Source organism: Citrus sinensis, chromosome 5 (assembly GCF_022201045.2).
Source record: "Citrus sinensis cultivar Valencia sweet orange chromosome 5, DVS_A1.0, whole genome shotgun sequence".
Classification (NCBI taxonomy): Eukaryota; Viridiplantae; Streptophyta; class Magnoliopsida; order Sapindales; family Rutaceae; genus Citrus; species Citrus sinensis.
The window spans coordinates 8,251,605-8,273,425 of record NC_068560.1 but is presented as its reverse complement, the minus strand read 5'-3'; the positions used below and the strand labels follow the sequence as shown (position 1 = coordinate 8,273,425).

The window sequence follows — 21,821 nt, the reverse complement described above, 5'->3', positions numbered from 1 at the left end:
TTTCAATTTTGTGCGAATTTTACTGTGGAGCATATGACTGCTTTCCTGTGTTAAAGCAATTGTTTCAAACTCTCCCAGCCTTCTTTTTCGTGCCAAAATATCTTTTAGAAATTTCACATAATTTGGCATTTGTTCCAAAGCTTCTACAAAAGGCATATTTATGTGCAGTTGCTTTAGCACTTGCAGGAATTTGCTGAACTGCTTGTCTTGTTTTTGCTTCTAGAGTCTTTGAGGGAAGGGTGGTGGATGTCTAAACTGCTGGTTGAATTCAGGAGGTACCAAACTCTGTTTGTTTAGGGTGGTGTAGGTTGTGGCTATTGGTGTGGCAGCTTCCTTTTCAGCATGATCTGATAATATTTTTTCTGCAGTTGCTGTAGCTTGACCCAATAATTCAGTGTCTTGATGAGGATTTTGCTGTAGCAGGCTGCCCTTTTGAGTTGGTTTTTGTACTCAATTGCATTCCATCCCCTTTTTGGTTATCTCAACAGGTATATCAACATTCTTTCCAGATCTCAAACTGATTACTTTGCAGTGTTCTTTGCTCTCTCTCTCCTAGGATCTTCTGTATTGCTAGGTAGGCTCCCTTGAGTTCTGCTGCTCATTGCTGTAGCTAGTTGTCCCATTTGATTCTCAAGGTTTCTCAAGGACATTGCTTGACTCTGCACAATTGCTTCATTCTTTGCAATATACTCCTTGATCAGTGTTTCCAATGGAGTGATTGGATCCTGACTGATTTACTTTTGCCCTAAACCCTGCTGATGAAAACCAGGTGGCTGTGTGTTTCTATTCTGTCCATTGAATGCTCGAGCATTTCGATTCTGACTGCTCCATGAAATATTTGGGTGTTGTTTCCAGCCTGGGTTGTAAGTATTTGAATATGGGTTGTTCTGAGGTTGTCGATTGAAGTTACCTACATAGTTTACTGAGGCTGGATTTCTAGGACAATTATCAAAATCATGTTCTTCACCACAGTAGACACAAGAAAGTTCAGTAACTTGCTTTACTGTTGCTGGAGCAGCTGTCATGGCTTTGACCATGTTAGTCAATGAGGTTACTTGAGCTGATAAGGCTGTAATTGCATCAATGTTATGTACCCCTGCTGACCCTTTTGCTGCTAGTTGCCTTGCTGAAGGCCACTAGTAATTATTGTTGGCAATTCTTTCCAGAATTTCATAGGCTTCAGTGTAAGATTTGGATAACAGAGCTCCATTTGCTGAAGCATCCACCATTAACCTTGTACTCGGATTCAACCCATTGTAGAAAGTTTCCAATTGAATGCAACAAAAGATACCATGATGAGGACACCTTCTGAGCAATTCTTTGAATCTTTCCCAAGCCTCATAAAGACTTTCATCTTCAAGTTGATAGAAGGAAGTAATCTCATTCCGCAACTTTGCATTTTTTATCGACAGGAAATATTTCATTAAGAATTTATCAGCCAATTCATTCCATGTAGTGATGGAATCAGATGGTAACGAATTTAACCATGCCCTTACTCGATCTCTTAAAGAATAAAGGAAGAGCCTCAGCCTTAAGGCATCTTGGGTTGCTCCAGCAATCTTGAAAGCATCACTTACTTCCAAGAACAATTTGAGATGGAGATGAGGATTTTCATTAGGCAATCCATTGAATTGTCCCACTGTTTGTAATATTTGAAACATCATTTCAACTCAAAATTTACTGCTTCTACCTTAGGTCTGATAATCACAGGGTGTACACCTTGCGGAGTTAGTACAACGTAATCTCTTATAGCTCTATCTCTGTCATCAGCCATGTAAATAATATTGTTGTTGCCTAGCTGTCTCCTGTTAGCATGTTCATTCTGCTCTCCTTGAATGTCGACTGGTAGTAAAGGCCCGTGAGGATTCAAATTTTGCGCATCCTGTAAATTATTCATGCTTTGCAGCAATTTCTGAATTCCTTTGTTCTCTTCGTAGTTTCCTGACAATCTTTTCAATCTCAGGATCAAATGGGAATGCCACAGATCTGTCTTTGCGCATGCATGTACCGATCTGCCAATAAATAGAATGAATCAAATCAAATTTGGCGCTATCAAGATTTACTTTACGCTTCAAAAATAAACAATCAATCCCCGGCAACAGTGCCAAAAACTTGTTGGTTAATTTCTAAAAGCAATTATATCTATGCCAATGTGCAAGTATACACAACAAGTAATAAAGTGATAAGTATTAAAAATTGTCTCCACAGGGATTGATGTTACTTAAAATGCTAAAGCAATCACAACAGTGCAAATTAATTAAAGGCCAAACAAATAATTGTCAAATGATTCTATCGTAACTAACAATTGTGAGAGATGAAAATAAAACAATATTGTAATGAAATAAACTAAGTTAAATGTGTCTAAGATTCAATTGAGGATATAGTAGTTGAATGATCAAACTCTCCTAATGGGGTGACTGTTGTTTACCAAATTAGCACTAGTTGTTACAATAAATGCTGCAGCAATGGGTAGATTAAATCTGCATCCGCAGCTATCGCATGTTGGAAATCTCATACCTTTAAATCTACTAACAATGACCAGTTGCTCATATATTTATGGTATGGCATTATAACCTTTAATCTCTCTACCCTACAAGGTGAACACCTATGTCTAGAGTGTCACAAATCTTAACTTCAAGCATTGCCCTTATGGGACTCAAGATAACCTAATCCAGGAAACTCGATTTAAGAACAAGTAATACTCTAATAATGTCCGCTAAGGCATGCCCTTTTGCTGCTCTACCTTAACTGAAACTATTAAATGGGTGGTCAACCGAAATAACAGTTGTATTCATAAGAACTACTAGAGTATAATGCTACAACATTATCATAACAACATAAAAGAACAGTCACGAACCCATTTGATTATTTATCACTCAATCACAAATAAGTTTAGTTCATAATCTGGATGAGAAGAATAAACATAAACATATTGGTCTCGGAATACATCAATTCACTTAAAGGTAAACGATAAATATAAGTTGAGCACAATGAAAATCAAAGTCAAATAATTCTGCACGATTGTCCACTGTTGCCGAAACAACACTCTTCAATTCTGATCTTCTTCTTCTTCGATCCTTCTAATTATTCTCACGATAATTCCTTGCCGCCTTTCTATGTGGTGCACACCTCCTTTTTATATTGCAAATTAGGTTAAACTAAAACCCATGAGCGCGCATGTGTTTTAATTAGGAAACATGCAGATCGCGACTTTATGGCTGACTCGCGCCTAAATTTTCTCCCGCATTGCTCTCAAATTGCTCTAGCACTCGTTGCTCTAACAGCCACCACAACATTGTTTCATTCCCAATTGTGCTTTACTTCTTTTGTGGCCATCTTCATTCCTCCTCTTATTCTTCTAATGCTTTAGCATCTTCTCGTGAATTTAAAACCTACAATTTAAAACCTGGTTTTAGCACCAATTACTATGATTCAGGCAAAAATTATTAAAACTCAGCTAAAATGAATGTTTATGCAAAAGGTAATCAAAATGTAATGAAAACACATTATTTGTTCTCTAAGTGACCTTAATTCAAGTCTAGAATTGATGTAATAACTCTCATTTCCTAGAGTTATCAACAGCCATTGATGAAAGAGTTTGGCAATGCGTACTCACAGGATATACTTCACCTATCAAAATTGATGAAGATGGTGTAGAATTTCCCAAGCCAGTCAGAGAATGGATTAATGATGAACTTGATGCATCTGGATATAATGCAAAAGGACTTAATGCCACTGTGAATGGAGTTGATGTGTTTCAGCACCAACTAATTTCTACATGCAAGACATCCAAAGCTGCTTGGGATATACTCCAGAGTACCTTTGAAGGCGACAATACGGTAAAACGTTCTAAACTTCAGAAACTTAAATCTGATTTTGAAAACTTGAAAATGCATGAACATGAAACCATATATGAATTTAATTCTAGAATCCTCGTTATGGTTAATGATTTTTTTGCTCTTGGAAAACATATTTCTGAAGAAGAAATTTGTAGAAAAATCTTAAGATCTGTCCATCCTAGATATCATCCTAAAATTTTGGCCATTGAAGAATATGTTGATATGTCTGTTATGACTAGGGGTTCGCTTATAGGAAAATTGATGGCCTATGAAACTAACTACTTGAATTTGAATCCCAAGAAAGGAAAAGGTATTGCTTTTCAGGTTGAAACGGAGACTCCTATCACCAAATCAAGTGAAGATGATGATCTATTTTTGTACGTGGATAATTCTCTTGCACTCATTGCAAAGAATTTCGAGAAGATGTTGAAAAAGAATAACTTCAATAAACCAAAGAAAACTTCAACATCAGTCGCTACAACGGTTCAAAAAGGTTCTTCTAACTCTAATTCTAGATTGTTTGATTTTAACAAACTTGTGAGTATTCGATGCAGAGAATGTGGAGGCATGGGACACATACAAGCACAATGTGCCAACTCTCTTATGAAAAAGAAAGCAATGCAATCCACTTAGAGTGATGATGATTCTAACAATAGCATTGATGAAGAAGACCTTGTTGGAGGACTTGTTGTCCATAATGATTGTATTAAACAGGAATCAAACATCAGAGATGCATCCACATCTGAAGCCTCTCACTTAGCTCCTTGCAATGAAGACATTGATTCCCATCTTGACACAATGTGCAACATGTTGCCCAGAATAATGATTCAGATAGTGACATCAGTGACATTGATATAAATGACAAGAAAACATTTCATGAAAGCTACAAGATGATGTTCGCTAAATGGAAAGAAGTCTACAATGAGAATGTGACATTGATGACTCAAGTATCTAATCTTTTAGATGATAAGGCGAATCTTGAGAGTGAGGTAATTTATTATAAGTCTTTACTTACTGACAAAGATAACCAATTGCTTGCAGTAACGACATAATTAGACAATACCAAAAAGTCACTTAAGATGATGAGTTCCGGAACTCAGAAGTTAGACCATATCTTGTCACTTGGCAAATCTAGCTCAGATCATCATGGTCTTGGATATCAACATGGTAAAGACTCAAATTCTCAAGGTGTGTTTGTTAAAGCTTCTTCACAAACAGTTTCTCCACCTATAGTTAAACTTCCATATCTTTAAAAAGGTAAAGCTGTTGCTCATTCTTCACCAGTTCATCAAGGTAAGAACAACAAATTTATTCCCACTTGTCATTTTTGTCATGTGAAAGGACATATAAGACCTAATTACTTCAAGCTCATTAAATATATGAAAAAGGCTATGTTCTTTAATTATACTCATGGAAAACCTAAGATGATACCTAGACCTAAGGTTGAGACAAGTGAAAATAAACCTAGAACTACTTGGATAACAAAGACTGATTATAAAGCTTATGTTTCCTTTATTTCCTTGAGAACTTGCACTACTGATTTTTGGTATTTTGATAGTGGTTGTTCTAGACACATGACAGGTGATAGAAGTGCCTTGACCAATTATCAAAAAAATGATCGAGACAATGTAACCTTTACCGATGGTGTGAAAAGTCGGGTGCTCGGAAAGGGAACTTTGAATGTGGAAGGGTTTCCAAAACATTGTCTAACTTGACAATGTTATGCTTATGGAGGATCTCAAAGAAAATTTACTCAGCATTAGTCATATTTGTGATCAAAACTTGTTTGTCAACTTTGACAGGAACAAATGTCGCGTTCTTGATGTTGATGGAAATTGCATTTTGGAAGGACATCGATCATATGATCATTGTTATAAATTGACTAGCTTAATTGTTTGTCATAAGACCACTCTTGATGACACAGAATTGTGGCATCAAAAGTTGGGTCACTTGAACTATAGATTATTGACTAGAATTGTGAAAACATGTGTTGTAAAAGGAGTTCCAATGCTTAATAAGAAACAACCTGGAATATGTGTCTCACGTCAATTTGGAAAACAACAAAGGGCGTCGCATAAAGCCATTCAGGATAAAACAACATCAAAAGTGCTACAACTACTTCATATGGATCTTATGGGACCAATGCAAGTTGAAAGTTTGGCTGGGAAAAGGTACGCATTTGTGTGTGTAGATGATTTTTCTAGGTATGCATGGGTTGACTTCATTAAAGAAAAATCAGATACATTTGATGTGTTCAGAAAACTGTGTGAAAATGTTAAAAATGAACAAAATTGCAATATTGTCAGAATTAGGAGTGATCATGGAAGAGAATTTGAAAACTCCAGTTTTGAAGAATATTGTAATTTACATGGAATTTCACATGAGTTTTCCTCACCTATTACTCCAGAACAAAATGGTGTTGTAGAAAGGAAAAATAGGGCCTTGCAGGAAATGGCACGAGTGATGTTAAACTCAAAGAAACTTTCAAAGAGATTATAGGCTAAAGCACTTAACACTACTTGCTACACCATTAATCGTGTTTATTTTCGTCCAGGTACTAAGAAAACTCCTTATGAGTGATGGAAAGGTAAAAAACCTGATCTAGATTACTTTCATATTTTTTGGAGTATGTTCTTTATATTGAATGATCGCAAACATCTTGGTAAATTTGATTCAAAAAGTGATGAAGGTGTTTTTCTTGGTTACTCCAATAATAGCAGAGCTTTTCGTGTTTATAATATGAGAACTCAAAATATTATTGAATCTACAAATGTGGTTATTGATGATTATCAAGATTTTGCAGATTATTCAATTGAGGAAGAGATAACCAATCTTTTAGAAAAACCAAGTGTTGTTACAGCTACTCCAGAAGTTCGAGTTATTAAGCAAGGTAAATCTAGTGAACCTCCCTTGAAAGAAAAGGAATCCGTTGAAGAAGACACCTCTAAGGAAACACCAGAGACTGTGAAGAAGCAAGTTTCAAAACTCCAGGCAATCATGGACCTGCAGGACCCAATCAGAAAGGAACCATCATCAAGAATTAAGAAAAATCACCCATCTGAGCTTATTCTAGGTAATCTTGATGAACAAATGGTCACAAGGAAACGGTATGCAAATATGGTAAGATTTACTTGCTTTGTATCTTTGATTGAACCTAAGAATGTTAAGGAAGCTTTAGTTGATGAATTTTGGGTCAAAGATATGCAAGAAGAATTAGAACAATTTGAGCGAAATGATGTATAGATGCTAGTACCTAGACCAAGTCACACTAATGTTATAGGAACCAAATGGATTTTTAAGAACAAAGCTGATGAATTTGGTAACATAGTGAGAAATAAAGCTAGGTTGGTTGCACAAGGCTACACGCAAATTGAAGGTGTTGACTTTGATGAAACCTTTGCACCTGTTGCTAGAATCGAATCTATTCGTTTGATATTTGCAGTTGCTTGTTTAATAGGTTTTAAATTATTTCAAATGGATGTTATGAGTGCCTTTTTTAATGACATCTTAAATAAAGAAGCCTATGTTGAACAACCTAAAGGTTTTGAAGATCCTCATTTCCCAAACCATGTTTTCAAATTGAAAAAGGCTTTATATGGTTTAAAGCAAGCTCCTTGAGCTTGGTATTAAAGGTTGACCAAATTTTTGCTTGAAAATAGCTATAAGCGAGGGGGAGTAGATAAAACAGTATTTATTAAGCAACTCAATCCAGGGATTTTAGTTGTTCAAATCTATGTTGATGATATAGTATTTGGTTCTACTTTTTTCTGATCATGTGTAAGAATTTGTAAGTCAAATGAAAAGGGAATTTGAGATGAGCATGGTGGGAGAATTGACTTACTTTTTGGGTTTACAAGTGAAACAAATGGAGAATGAAATTTTTGTTAATCAAAGTAAGTATGCAAAGAGTTTAGTCAAGAGATTTGGTTTAGATTCTGCAAAGCACTTGAGAACCCCTATAAGTACTAATAGGGGTGGGCAAAAAAAGCTAATTAATTAAAAACTGAACCGAACCGGTCGGTTCAGTTCGGTTTTTATGCATTTTGTTTACCTCCAAAAAACTGAAATAGTAATATAAAAAATAGTAAAACCAATCGGTTCGGTTTTCGGTTTAAAAAATAAAAACCGAAAACCGAACCGAAATCTCAAATAAACCGATTGTTTTGAAAGCTAAAGCTAAAAGCCTAAAATCTAAATCTAAACTTCTGACTTCTGTCTTCTTCGATTCCTGACTTCCTGCTGGCCGCTGCTCGTCTTGACCTTCAGCCAAAAGCAAAATCGAACTCGTGAGTCGTGACCTTCAGCCACAGGCTCGAGTCGTGACCTTCAGCCACAGGCTCGAGTCGTGACCTTCAGCTACACTTCTGTCTTCTTCTGTCCCCTCTGCTCGTCACCACCGCTGCACGCTCGTCACCGCCGCTGCAAGCTCGAACTGGAACTGAACTTAAAATAATCGTCCAAACTAAAACCTAGTATAGCAAGTGTCACTGGTGTTCTTCACATTTTGAGATCACCATCCAGTTATCTGCGACCGTTAGATTTGCTTCTTTACGGTCAGATTTAAATCTGTTAGTGAAGTGAATCCAACTACAGCCACTCTACGGTGAGTCTCTTTTCTTGTCTCAGTTATCGGGTTTGTGAATTTCTGGTAATTTCTGTGCCTTTCTATGTTGAACTGTTATGTGAATTTATGGTATTAGTTGATGTCGCGAAATGACCAATCGAGTCGTGCAGCCATGAAATGAGAAGAAGAATCATCTTGGAGCATTATTGGAAGAGATTTTGTGAATATTGTGTTGCTGTTGTTGAGTGTCAATCAGTGCATCTTTCTTTCTTGCACAAATTGAGGTATGTTTTGGTAAAGGGATCTTGCACAAATTGAGGCATCTTTCTTTCTGTCGAACCTTAGTTGAGGTCCTACTTGGAAGTTTTGGCTGCACCAGTCATCTAAAGTAATTGTTTTGAAACTTTCTGTAAATTGTAGATGAAGTAGCAGCAATCAATAATTATCTATAATTGTATTGGTATTTTGATAAATTTTCAATAGATATTATTTAATTGAGAATTCGACTATTAATAATGTTAGCTAAAAACATTTTATTTTATTTTGATGGGTGTTGTTGTACTGGCTGAGCTATCTTTCAAAAAAGTTATTTTGTCTCAAATTTCCAACGTAAATAGCCCAACAAATTTGTGTCATTATGTATATTTTCTAATATAAATACGTTTCATAATTGTGCGACTTATCTTTCTGTTTTAGTTGTATGTTAAAAAAATTAAATGGAGAAAAAGAAGATCTAACCTTTTTTTTGCTGGTCAAGGCAGCTGCTTCTCGAAAAAATACTGTCATTGATATCTTAGGTTTCTCGGAAGGCTCTTTTCCTTTTGTTTATCTTGGAGTTCCAATTTTCAAGGGTTGTATTTTGTCCCTTACCGGGCAAGTTGAGCTAGTTAATAATTTTTTCCCCCCATTGAAAATATTACATCATTTTGCCTTTGTTTTTCTCAGCGGTCTGTCAACCCATGATTGATTTTAACATGTCGAGCGCAAAAAGCACAAAAGCTCTATTGTCCTCCACATAAACTTGTAGCATTTAGATACAACCCTTAGATAATAAAGTTACTGTTTTCAAATCATTGTTCAACGCCATTGTGTACCACTGTTCTGACTGATTCAAGCTTTTAATAAAAAAACCCAACAACATGCCATTGCAAAAACATTTTATTTTATTTTACAAATTTTGACGGATGAGAATTTTCTTTCCATTAAATAACAACTAGATTTTTCATTCACAGCTGTCATTTGGCTGCTTAGATATTTATGTTTATGTTATTGCATGTGTTTGTGTAGAATGGAAAATTATAATGAGGAGGAAGTGCAAGAGGTGGAGGTTGATGATGGAAAAAAAAGGAAAAAATACCTTTGAGATCAAATGTTTGGGCTCATTTTACCAAACTACCTTGTGGAAACAAAGGAAAATGTCATCATTGCCGTAAAACCTTTGCAGCTAATAGAGGAAATACCACTAATTTGAAGAATCATTTGGATAGATGTAGGTCATATGAAGGTGTGAAGGGTGAAGGGGATCCGAAGCAACAAGTACTTTTCCGTCAAAAGGGAAAAGATAAAGATGATGGAGTTGTTAAACTTAGTGGCAGGTTTAGTTAAGAGGCTTGTAGAATGGCACTTGTGAAGATGATTGTCAAGGATGAATTACCTTTTAGCTTTGTGGAGGCTGAAGGGTTTTTAGAGTTCATACAAACTTGTTGCCCAAGATTTGATGTGCCATCGCGAATAACCATTACAATGGATATTCTTGAATTGTATCAGCATGAAAAAGGGTTGTTAAAAAGTGTTTTGGGTGCAAGCAAGCAGAGAGTGTGTATTACCACAGATACGTGGACATCAATTCAAATGTCTAACTACATGGTCATTACTGCTCATTTTATTGATGCGGAGTGGGTGTTGTACAAAAGGATTCTTAGTTTCACACCTATAGCTAATCATAAAGGAGATGGTATTGGGAAGCTAATTGAGGCATGTTTGATTGATTAGGGGATTGAGAGGTTGTTCACAATTACAGTGGACAATGTAAGTGTCAATAAAGTTGCAATAACTTATGTGAAGAAGAAGTTAGCAAATTGGAGTGTGAATTCAATGGTTTTAAATGGTTTATATATGCATGTGAGGTGTTGGGCACACATAATAAATTTGATTGTGCAAGATGGGTTGGCGGAGGTGAATCATTCAATAGCTAGTATTCGCAATGCAGTAAAGTATATTAGATCCTCTCCAGCAAGATTGCAAAAGTTTAAAACATGTATTGATAGGGAGAAAATCTCATATGGAGGGCTTATGATTTTGGATGTGCCTACTAGATGGAATTCAACATATTTGATGTTGCACAAAGCGGTTGTGTTTGAAAAAGCATTTGATAGGATGAAGGAAGATGATGGACATTATGTTAATTGGTTTGTTAAGGATGAGGATGAAAAGAAGAGGGAGGGGCCACCGAGCGATGACGATTGGGCAAATGCAAGGAGGTTAGTCAACTTTTTATTGGTTTTTTATTATGTGACCTTGAAATTTAGTAGCTCTCTTGATGTCACTTCCAATGATTACTTAAATGAAATGGCAAAAGTTCTAATTCATTTGAAGTCACTTACTACTTTTAGTGATGATTTGTTGAGGAAAATGACCGAAAAAATGGAGCAAAAGTTTGCTAAATATTGGGGTGATTCTTTTGATCAAGTTAACATGTTATTATTTGTAGCAAATGTGCTTGATCCTAGATGTAAATTGTAGTTTGTTATATTTTGTTTTAGTAGCATGTATGAATCTAGGAAGGTTGAAGAATTGAAATCTAACATTAAGGAGTTGTTGATGAAGCTATATAATAGCCATATTGGTGGGAGTGATGTGAGGAATAGTGGTGGTGTTTGTTTTAGTGATATCCATGATGGTAGTAGTGGTGGTGGTGGTGGTGGTGGTAGTATAATGTCAATTGATCTTTTTTCATCTTTCAAAATGATGAAGCAAAGTTCAAATGATGATATTAGTTCGAAAAATTATGTTGAAAAGTACTTGACGGATGCTAATGAGAGTACTAGTAATGCCCATTTTAATATTTTGACTTGGTGGAAGTTGAATGCGCATAGGTATCTGATTTTGTCTTAGATTGCCAAAGATGTTTTGGCAATTCCAGTGTCTACTGTAGCTTCGAAATCGGCATTTAGCACAGGAGGACGTGTTCTTGATCATTTTATAAGTTCTTTAACTCATAAAACTGCTGAGTCATTGATTTGCACTCAAAATTGGCTTCGCTCAACTCTATTAGGAGAACGGATAATACAACCTACTCAGGAGGAAACTGAATTCTATGAAGTTATTGAAGCAGGTAATATGTTACTACTATATTTTGATATGTTGTTTTGGTTATTTCACTCTTAACTAATCATTCTAGTATTTTTGTTTAATTTGTTAATGTAGAATTTGGTAGGCCAATAGTAGCTCAACAAGAAGAAGCAGCTGAGGAGTAATTAGGATTTGGGAGCTGATTGATGTTTATTGCTTTTGTAGTTTTGTTAAAGTTTAAAAAACTTTTTGCTTATTTATTTTGATTTGAACTTGTTATTTGAACATGTTATGTGTTCTTGAACATACTTAAAGACATATTTTAATTTTTTTTTGGTTAACTTTTTATGTTTGTGGTAGATTTATTAATTTAAGGTTTTAAATTTAAAAAACCCCAAAATAGGCCCATAATCGAAATAATCGAATCGAATCGAATTATTTCAATTAATCGAGTATTTGATTATTTCGGTAATTTGATTTATCGCGATTATGATTTTAAAATAATCGTAATCTAACGATTATGAAAAAATTAGTAAAAAACCGAACCAAACCGAACCGCGCCCTGTTAGCCTAAAGGGCTATACATAATGTAATTTTGCTGATAACAAACATATGTATTAAGTGATTTAATAATTATTATATTTCACATTTTCACTAGTTTTTTAAGGATAATATTTATGCAAGTGAAATCAAGTTTGAAGACGCTCAACGGACAACGGCGACATCAAGAATATAGTTTAGAGCTCAACGAACAAATTAGTGCGATAAATTCTTGTAAAGCCGGTATGATTTAATTGATGCATGATTTAGCATTTGAGAAGCTCAAGAGATTAATTTAATTAAATATTTTTCATAAACTAAAAGATTTTATTTTTATAAAGTAAAGTATTTTGTGGATTTGAGTAATTTGGACTTAAATGCTAAGATTTGAAATCTTTGATTTTAATAAGTATTAAATTTCAGAGTTGGACGTTTTTACAAACATTTAAAATGTTTTGAGCCATACTATAATTTATGAATATTTTGGACTAAAGTAAAAGGTTTTGAGAACTTTGAAAAATATGAGTATTATGTTGAAAAAGGACCTTTGTGCGAAATAATAACATCTTTGGGGCCATATCATAATTTTAGAAAGTTTGGGAAAGACAACTATTCTTAGGAAATTCTGAAATTGAACCTATTTACAAAGTTTTATGAAGTTTTAGGCCTTAGTATAATTATAGAAAGTTTTGGGCCAAAGTGTGATTTTAGTGAACAATGTTACTATAGCAAAATTCAAAAATAACGGTAATATCATTGTTCCTGAGCGGCTAGCCAGATAAATCAAGCAGCTAACCGCTTGGGCGCGGGTATTTGCCTATAACGGCTAGTTTTCGGACTTTAACTATAAAAACTCAACTCAAACTTCATTCTAAGAACTAATGCAAGCAAATATAAGATCATACAACATATATTGAGCTTCCAAAACGTAAATCATCATAGATTGAATCATTGTTGAGCTATTATTTGCGTATCCACTCTTAAAGAGAGTTTTTGTTGTAATTTTCATTTCTTATCAAATTGTGAGTGTACAAGTGTGAGAAAAACTTAGGGGGAAGAGATTGGGGATATAATCTCTTGTTGTAAAGGTCCATTGATACCTTGGAAGTCAATTGTAAACATTTGAAGCCTTGGGAGGCTTGGATAGTGAAATCCTCAAGCCGGGTGAGCTTGGAGGCGTGGACGTAGGCGGGGATAGCCGAACCACGTAAAAATCCTTGTGTTTGTTTTCTCTTCCCTTACTCTTTTAATATTATGCTTGATTGAATTTATTGTTTTTGATTTGATTAAGGCAATAGATTAAATTGTTGTGCGAATTGTATTGCATAAATTTTAAAATCCCAATTCACCCCCTCTCTTGGGTTGCATAACTTGCATTTCATTTGGTATCAGAGCAAAGTGCTCTTGTGTAGACTTAATCGTCTAGAGTTAAAGATCTATAGCAACCCAAATTAGCTCAACCATCATGGAAGGTCAATCTACCACTAGACCTCCATTTTTCAATGGAAATGATTATCCTTATTGGAAAACTAGGATGAGAATTTATTTACAAGCTTTAGATTATGAAATTTAGGAAGTTGTTTGTGATGATTTATTCATTCCTAGAAAGAATGCTTTAAGTGAGTTGGATAAAAAAAAGATATCTTTAAATTCCAAGGCTATGAATGCTTTATTTTGTGCCTTAGATAAAAATGAATTTCATAGAGTTTCAAATTATTCTAATGCTTATGAAATTTGGAGAAAACTTGAAATTGTGTATGACAAGACTACAAACGAGGAGGAATTTCATGAAGTGTCGAATTTGGCACTTATGGCAATTGGAGATGAATCGGATGATAAACTTGATGAGGTAAATGATCTTCCTACTTATGATGAATTACATGATGCGTTTAAAGAATTGTATGATGAGTGGATGAAAATTGGTAAAAAGAATGCATGTTTTAAAAAGAAAATGGTAGAGCTCACAAATGAAAATGAAACTCTAAGTGCAAAGATTATATGCCTAGAATTAGAGAATAAAACATTGCATGATAGAGTTGCATTATCAAATGAGAAACCTAGTACTTCACATGAGCATCTAGAATTATATTTAGTTGACTTGAAAAATGAAAAGGATGCTTTACAAAAATGCAATGATTCATTAAATGAAAAGATTAAAGGACTAGAGTTAGATAATAAAATGTTGCATGATAGAATTGCACCATTTAAAGGTAAACAAAGTATTTCAAATGAGCATGAAAAATCACATGTTGACGAGTTATTGAAAGAAAATGAAGTGCTTAAGAAAAAGAGTAATGAGCTTAATGAAATTGTGTTAAAATTCACAAGTGGTCAAAAGAACTTAGAAAAATTACTAAGCACTCAAAAATGTGTGTTTGAGAAAGGAGGACTTGGGTATAAGCCTAACTTGAAACAAAAATATTATAAAAATTATTTTGTTAAGGCTACCTCCACAAGTGATTATAAGATTGTTTGTCATTATTGTAATGGAAATTGTCATATGAGTTTTAGATGTCCAATTAAGAGAAATGTATATTATGGAGTCAAGTGTATTTGGGTTCCAAAAAGAACCAAATCTAACACTCAATGACCCAAGAGTATTTGGGTACCAAAATGCACAACTTGAACGTTTTCCTTGTAGGTACCACAATCAAGGAATGGCGGAGAGTTCCTTGATAAAAGCTTATGAGGATAATCACTTGATCATGGTGTAAGCAAAAATGATGAGACAATATAATTTAATTGTTTTGGTAACAATTATTGCCTTATTGATTATAAGTGATGGTCTTTTAATCTTAGTAAGTATCTAATAATTCATTTGGTATCATAACATTAAGTGCATTAACATGAAGTGGATAAGTTTATCTTGGCTATTTACTATGTTGAGTGGATCATGATAAATGGATAGTAGCTTGAATTTGTGAAAGTATACTTTTATATTTACATGATCGAATTATCATTGTGTATAACATTGAGTGCTTTATCATGATGCATGGTTATATATATAAGATTATAGCTTGTCAACTCATCATGATGGATTTGTTTTGATTTTAATGATTATGTAATGCCTAAGCATGATAAATAAGTGATATGCTTTAATTCTCAATCTTTGAATACTTACATATTTCATGATTGTGTGATGTATATGCATGATAGATGAGTTATTTGTTATTTCTTGTATTAGAAGTGATCATGGTGGAGAATTTGAAAATCATACATTTGAGATTTTTTGTAATGATTTTCCATTGAGCATAAATTTTCATCACTTAGGACTCCACAATAAAATGGAGTTGTAGAGAGAAAGAATAGGTCTATTAAAAAAAATGGCTAGGACCACATTGATTAGACATCATCTCAATAATACTCTCTATAAGCTTTGGAAATATAGAAAACCCAACATTAGTTATTGCAAAGTTTTTGGATGCAAATATTTTATTTTGAGCACAAAAGATATTCTTGGCAAATTTGATCCAAAATTTGATGTTGGTATTTTTCTTGGCTATTCAAACACAAGCAAAACTTATGGAGTGTAGAACAAAAGAACTTTGATTGTGGAAGAATTTATACATGTTATATTTGATGAGTCTAATTCTTCCTCTACGGAGAAAGTTGTTGTTAATGATAATGTAGATGAAAAGTTACAAGAAGATTATCAAAAGATAGCCAAAAGAATGCACCACTTGAAAATCAAGAGGAGCAACATGAAGAAACAAATGCAGAGTAAAATGAAGGTACTTTTCATATACTCCCAAAGAGTGGAGGTATGTTTCTTCTCACCTTAAGAACTTAATTTTGAAAGATCCATCACAAGGTGTAACTACTAGATCATCACTTAAAAATATATGTGAGCATTTGTAATAATGAATTTGATCACTTGTTCTTTAACTCATAACTATGGCTTTTCTTAATAGCTGTGTTGATTTTGATGATTACATTGTATTTGATGAAGTTTGATCTTATGCAATCTATAATTGGTGAATGGATGCATTTTTTTGTGCTTTATCGATGCATTTTTTAATATGCATTACTTGTTGTAAATGATATTAAAAAAAAAATTTACTTCGAGAATTTTAAGCGTATGAGATTTATTTTAAATTGTATTGAAATATCACATTAGATCCTAAATGAGTTTAATTTTTAATGTGATTAGTAATTATGGAGTTTGTATAGTTGATAATATGTATGTCAATTTGGTAAACAAATCAAAACCTCTTTGCGAAGAGTAATTTTCAAAAATTCGGCATGAACTTGGGATAATTTGATTTCTTGATGATTTTCATGATTGATGATTATATGTGCGTTGCTTGATGAATTGATGGAGTTGTTGGTTTGTTATAATTGTTTAAGCTTATATGGAAGTGTTTTTAACCATGTTGTATATTTAAGGATTTGTTCATTTTAAGGGGAGACTCTGCCGAAATTTTTGCTCGCACAAAATTGGTAATTTCTTTATCGAATTATTTTTTATGCTATTGTTTCGATTGCATCTATCTATTTTTTATGAAGGGGGAGATAAATATGATATGTTTTTGGATAATATCATTTTGGTTAAATTTTTTAATTGGCCATATATTTAGGGGGAGCATACAATATGATTTTGGATAATATGCATTTTGAGCATTCTTTTGATGGCATGATGGTTCATGATCAGTTTATGGTTAATTGGATGTTTGATTATTATATGTTTCTTGATTAACCATTGACATATTATCGATCTTCGCATGAATTTCTAGTAATTTTGATGATGAAGGGAGAGAAGTCATGTATTTTGAATATGAAGACATGTAATACGTATTTTGTATTTCAAGTATTTATGCATGGTTTTGAAATATTAAGGGGGAGCTTACAAATTATCATAAATCAAATATTCAGGGGGAGTTTTTGTTTTGAATTTGATTTATATGTTTAATTATATATGTCATGTATTAAGGGGGAGTATAAATGTCAAAATACATGAGATGTTTGTCATCATCAAAAAGGGGGAGATTGTTAGCCTAAAGGGCTATACATAATGTAATTTTGCTGATAACAAACATATGTATTAAGTGATTTAATAAATATTGTATTTCACATTTTCACTAGTTTTTTAAGGATAATATTTATGCAAGTGAAATCAAGTTTGAAGACGCTCAACGGACAACGGCGACATCAAGAATATAGTTTAGAGCTCAACGAACAAATTAGTGCGATAAATTTTTGTAAAGCCGGTATGATTTAATTGATGCATGATTTAGTATTTGAGAAGCTCAAGAGATTAATTTAATTAAATACTTTTCATAAACTAAAAGGTTTTATTTTTATAAAGTAAAGTATTTTGTGGATTTGAGTAATTTGGACTTAAATGCTAAGATTTGAAATCTTTGATTTTAATAAGTATTAAACTTCGAGTTGGACGTTTTTACAAACATTTAAAATGTTTTGAGCCACACTATAATTTATGAATATTTTGGATTAAAGTGAAAGGTTTTGAGAACTTTGAAAAATATGGGTATTATGTTGAAAAAGGACCTTTGTGCCAAATAATAACATCTTTGGGGCCATATCATAATTTCAAAAAGTTTGGGAAAGACAACTATTCTTAGGAAATTCTGAAATTGAACCTATTTGCAAAGTTTTATGAAGTTTTGGGCCTTACTATAATTATACAAAGTTTTGGGCCAAAGTGCGATTTTAGTGAACAATGCTACTGTAGCAAAATTCAAAAATAACGGTAATATCACTGCTCCTGAGCGGCTAGCTGGATAAATCAAGCAGCTAACCGCTTGGGCGTGAGAATTTGCCTATAACGGCTAGTTTTCGGGCTTTAACTATAAAAACTCAACTCAAACTTCATTCTAAGAACTAATGCAAGCAAATATAAGATCATACAACATATATTGAGCTTCCAAAACGTAAATCATCATTGATTGAATCATTGTTGAGCTATTATTTGTATATCCACTCTTAAAGAGAGTTTTTGTTGTAATTTTCATTTCTTATCAAATTGTGAGTGTATAAGTGTGAGAAAAACTTGGGGTGAAGAGATTTGGGATATAATCTCTTGTTGTAAAGGTCCATTGACACCTTGGAAGTCAATTGTAAACAGTTGAAGCCTTGGGAGGCTTGGATAGTGAAATCCTCAAGCCGGGTGAGCTTGGAGGCATGGACGTAGGCGGGGATAGCCGAACCACGTAAAAATCCTTGTGTTTGTTTTCTCTTCCCTTACTCTTTTAATATTGTGCTTGATTGAATTTATTGTTTTTGATTTGATTAAGGCAATAGATTAAATTGTTGTGCGAATTGTATTGCATAAATTTTAAAATCCCAATTCACCCCCCCTCTTGGGTTGCATAACTTGCATTTCACGCCCCCCCTAAGTACTAATGCCAAGTTGACTATTGATGATAGTGGTTCTAGTGTGGATCCTAGTCTTTACAAAAGCATGATTGGTAGCTTACTTTATTTGACTGCAAGTAGACCAGATATATTCTTCAGTGTTGGTGTATGTGCTAGGTACCAAGCAAATCCAAAGGAATCACACTTAGCTGCTGTCAAACAAATCACTCATTTTGCTAGTGGAACAATTAATGATGGAATTTGGTACACTAATGACACTAATTCAAGTCTTGCAGGATATAGTGATGCAGATTGGGCTGGCAATACTAATGATAGAAAAAGCACCACTAGAGGATGTTTTTATCTTGGAAATAACTTAGTATCGTGGCATAGCAAGAAACAGAATTCAATTTCTCTTTCCATGGCTGAAGCTGAATATATTGCAGCTGGAAGTTGTTGCACCCAATTGCTCTGGATGAAACAAATGCTTGAAGATTATGGTATGGCTCAGGGTATTTTGATTGTGTTTTGTGATAACACAAGTGCTATCAATATTTCTAAAAATCTTGTTCAACACTAGAACTATGCATATTGTATTCGTCATCACTTCATTAAGGATTTAGTTGAGAGCAAGAATGTGTCCTTAGAATACATTGATATAGAAAAACAGCTTGCAGATATTTTCACAAAAGCTTTATATTCCAAATGATTTGAATCCTTAAGGAAAGCTTTAGGTGTGTGTTCCATGTAAGTCGAAATGTTTTTTTTTTTTTTTTTGCTTTGAGTCATGCATTTGTGCATTAGATATAGGACATGTATTTTAATTTAAAATCATTGTTTTTTTTTTTTGTTCTGTGTTTTAGACGACAGGCAATTTTTCATGTTTTTAAAGATTTGAAAGCCTTGAATAAGTTTTGATTAGAGTTATTTAACCTTTCTTCAAAAGCACATGAATGACAATTCAGTCTCTACTTTGACTCAAGGTTTTGATATTGACATGCTCTCTGTTGAGAATATTTAACTTGAGTTATGACTGTTTGCCTTGATTCTTATCTTGTCATAAGACCTCAAATATATGCAGACACTGTGGTCAGAAATAGCTACTTATAACTCTTAAGAGTGAAGCTATCCTTGAGTAATCTGAGTCTGCGTATCATAAATATGACAGAGGACGAACTAGTAGAGTGAAAGCTCCTGACCATAGATTTAAACAAAAAGGGGGGGGGCTTTGCTATCAAAAAAAAAAAAAGAGAAGGTCTGTAAATTAAAATGATCAAAAATTGGACATCAAGATGATAAGGTTAGTTTGACCAACTCTATGTTTTATATTTAATACCTTGACTGTGAAAATTGATGAATTTTTGGGAAAAATGTTTAGATTGATTTGTTTGCACACACACACACAAGCTTAAATTTCTTTAATCTTTACTTAATTGAGGAAATTAGAATCTTGATTACATGAATTAGTGCTTGTTGTGAAAAATTCTCAAACATTTGTTTTTTTCAATTTCATTATTAATGCATTAAAAAAAAGAAAAAAGAAAAAAAATCATGATGCATGTGCATTCTCATGTTTCTTCATAATGATATGTTTTTAGGTCCTAAGAGTCACTTTTTTTTTTTAAGCAAAACTCATTTTTTTTATAATGCATTAACAAGCTTTTCCCTTTACAACTAAGCATGTTGCGATCTTTTGGTCATAACTTTGTGTATAGAACTCTAAATTTGATTCTATAAAATTTTGTGAAAAGCTGATTCAATAAGCTTTCCAACGGTATATATAATTTTTTGTAAGAAACATTCTAATCCCCCTACAAAAAAATACAAATCAAATATGAAATATTAAACTCAATAATTATATATAGGGAAATTATCATTCGTATACCCTATATTTGCTCTGTTATTAAAAATACTACAACACTTTGAGGGTGTATCAATCGTCCACCTTTAGTTGACAAAATGTATCAGCTGACCACCAAACTGTTAGTTGCCGTTTGAAAGTTAACGGAATTACAGTGAATTGATGATTTTACCCTTGAAAATTATCACCTGTATACCCTTAAATTCTCTTTTTATCACTTGTATACCCTTAAATTATCACTTGTATCATATGAAAAGACCAAATTACCCTTCTGACGTCATCATACTTAAACGGCAAGTAACAGTTTGGTGGTCAGCTGATACATTTTGTCAACTTAGGGTGGACGATTGATACACCCTCAAAGTGTTATAGTATTTTTGATAATGGAGTAAACTAAGGGTATACAAATGATAATTTCCCTTATATATATAGCAAAAACCACTAGTACACTTATAGCTAAATATCTTTACTATACTTACACAGTTACAATTTTTTTTATATCAACACTGATTTCATTTCTCACTGAATTCAAATAATGAACAACCATTGAGGGCAAGTCTATCACAAGCAAGATCCAATGACAACTATTAACAAATGAATAAAGAGTTACAAAAAAATACTAATTAAAAAGTAAAAACTAAGTAGATAAACAAAGATATTTAAAGCAACAAAATAACTAACCTAGGATTATATGGTAAGAAGATAAATTGTTTTGCACTCAATTCTTGGAAGCGATCAACAAGGGTTTTTGCTTTCTGTTTGAAAGTACTCTCATCCAAAAAAGAAAGAGTGGTAGGATGAATGAACCCAAACTTTTCATTAATTAGTCTGGCCTTCGTTTCAGCACAAAGATATCTAGTATATAAGAAAAAATGCTAGGTCAATTAAAGTGAAACAAAAATAATCGACAAACTATAAAGCATTATTGAAGTATAATACCTCATGTATACAACAATGCAGTTTTGTGAAAGCTCTTGCATATCAATAAGATCTTGAATTTCCTCCAAAGTGAGCTCCAAAGTTCATGGAAGACTTGTGTTGGATTGCTTTTGCCACAAGAATGCTAAAGGGGGAGATTGTTAAGTCCAATATTTATAGAGTTGGCATTTTATGGCAAGTCTAGTTAAATTAGAAATTTATTTATTGCATATCTTGTAATAGGGATTAATTTATTAATTCCCTAATTTAGTGAGATTCTAATTTATTAGGAATATTTGTTTCCTAATTTAATTAGATGTCTAATTTAGCAAGTCAATTAATGGTGGGATTTTATAATTGGCGCATGAAATCTATTTAGAGCAAGAAGTTGGTTCAAACAGGAAGTTCATTAAATGCTCTAGATATTTCTTAGGAGACAAGCAAGGCAAGAAGATCGGATTTATTCCTATTCAGATTCATGTCTTATTTGGAA

The 21,821-nt window shown here is 33.4% G+C and overlaps 2 protein-coding genes and 1 non-coding gene across 3 annotated transcripts; 2 read left to right on the top strand and 1 right to left on the bottom strand.

Annotated features, from left to right (window-relative positions):
- Positions 1-1,287: 1,287 nt before the first annotated feature.
- On the top strand, positions 1,288-1,394 carry LOC127902931 (small nucleolar RNA R71). Its single transcript, XR_008055569.1, has one exon. It is a non-coding gene; the product is annotated as a small nucleolar RNA R71 (small nucleolar RNA).
- Positions 1,395-18,655: 17,261 nt separating this feature from the next.
- Positions 18,656-19,129, top strand: LOC127902223 (secreted RxLR effector protein 161-like). The gene has a single exon (XM_052441051.1). It carries the CDS (start codon positions 18,656-18,658, stop codon positions 19,127-19,129), a length of 474 nt encoding a protein of 157 aa, XP_052297011.1.
- Positions 19,130-20,847: 1,718 nt separating this feature from the next.
- On the bottom strand, positions 20,848-21,417 carry LOC127902646 (uncharacterized). The gene is made up of 3 exons (XM_052442354.1): positions 21,350-21,417; positions 21,092-21,265; positions 20,848-20,994 (listed from the first exon to the last, which is right to left on the bottom strand). The coding sequence occupies exons 1-3, from the start codon at positions 21,388-21,390 to the stop codon at positions 20,886-20,888; spliced, it is 324 nt and encodes a 107-aa protein (XP_052298314.1). The 5' UTR covers positions 21,391-21,417; the 3' UTR covers positions 20,848-20,885.
- Between the last annotated feature and the right edge of the window lie 404 nt (positions 21,418-21,821).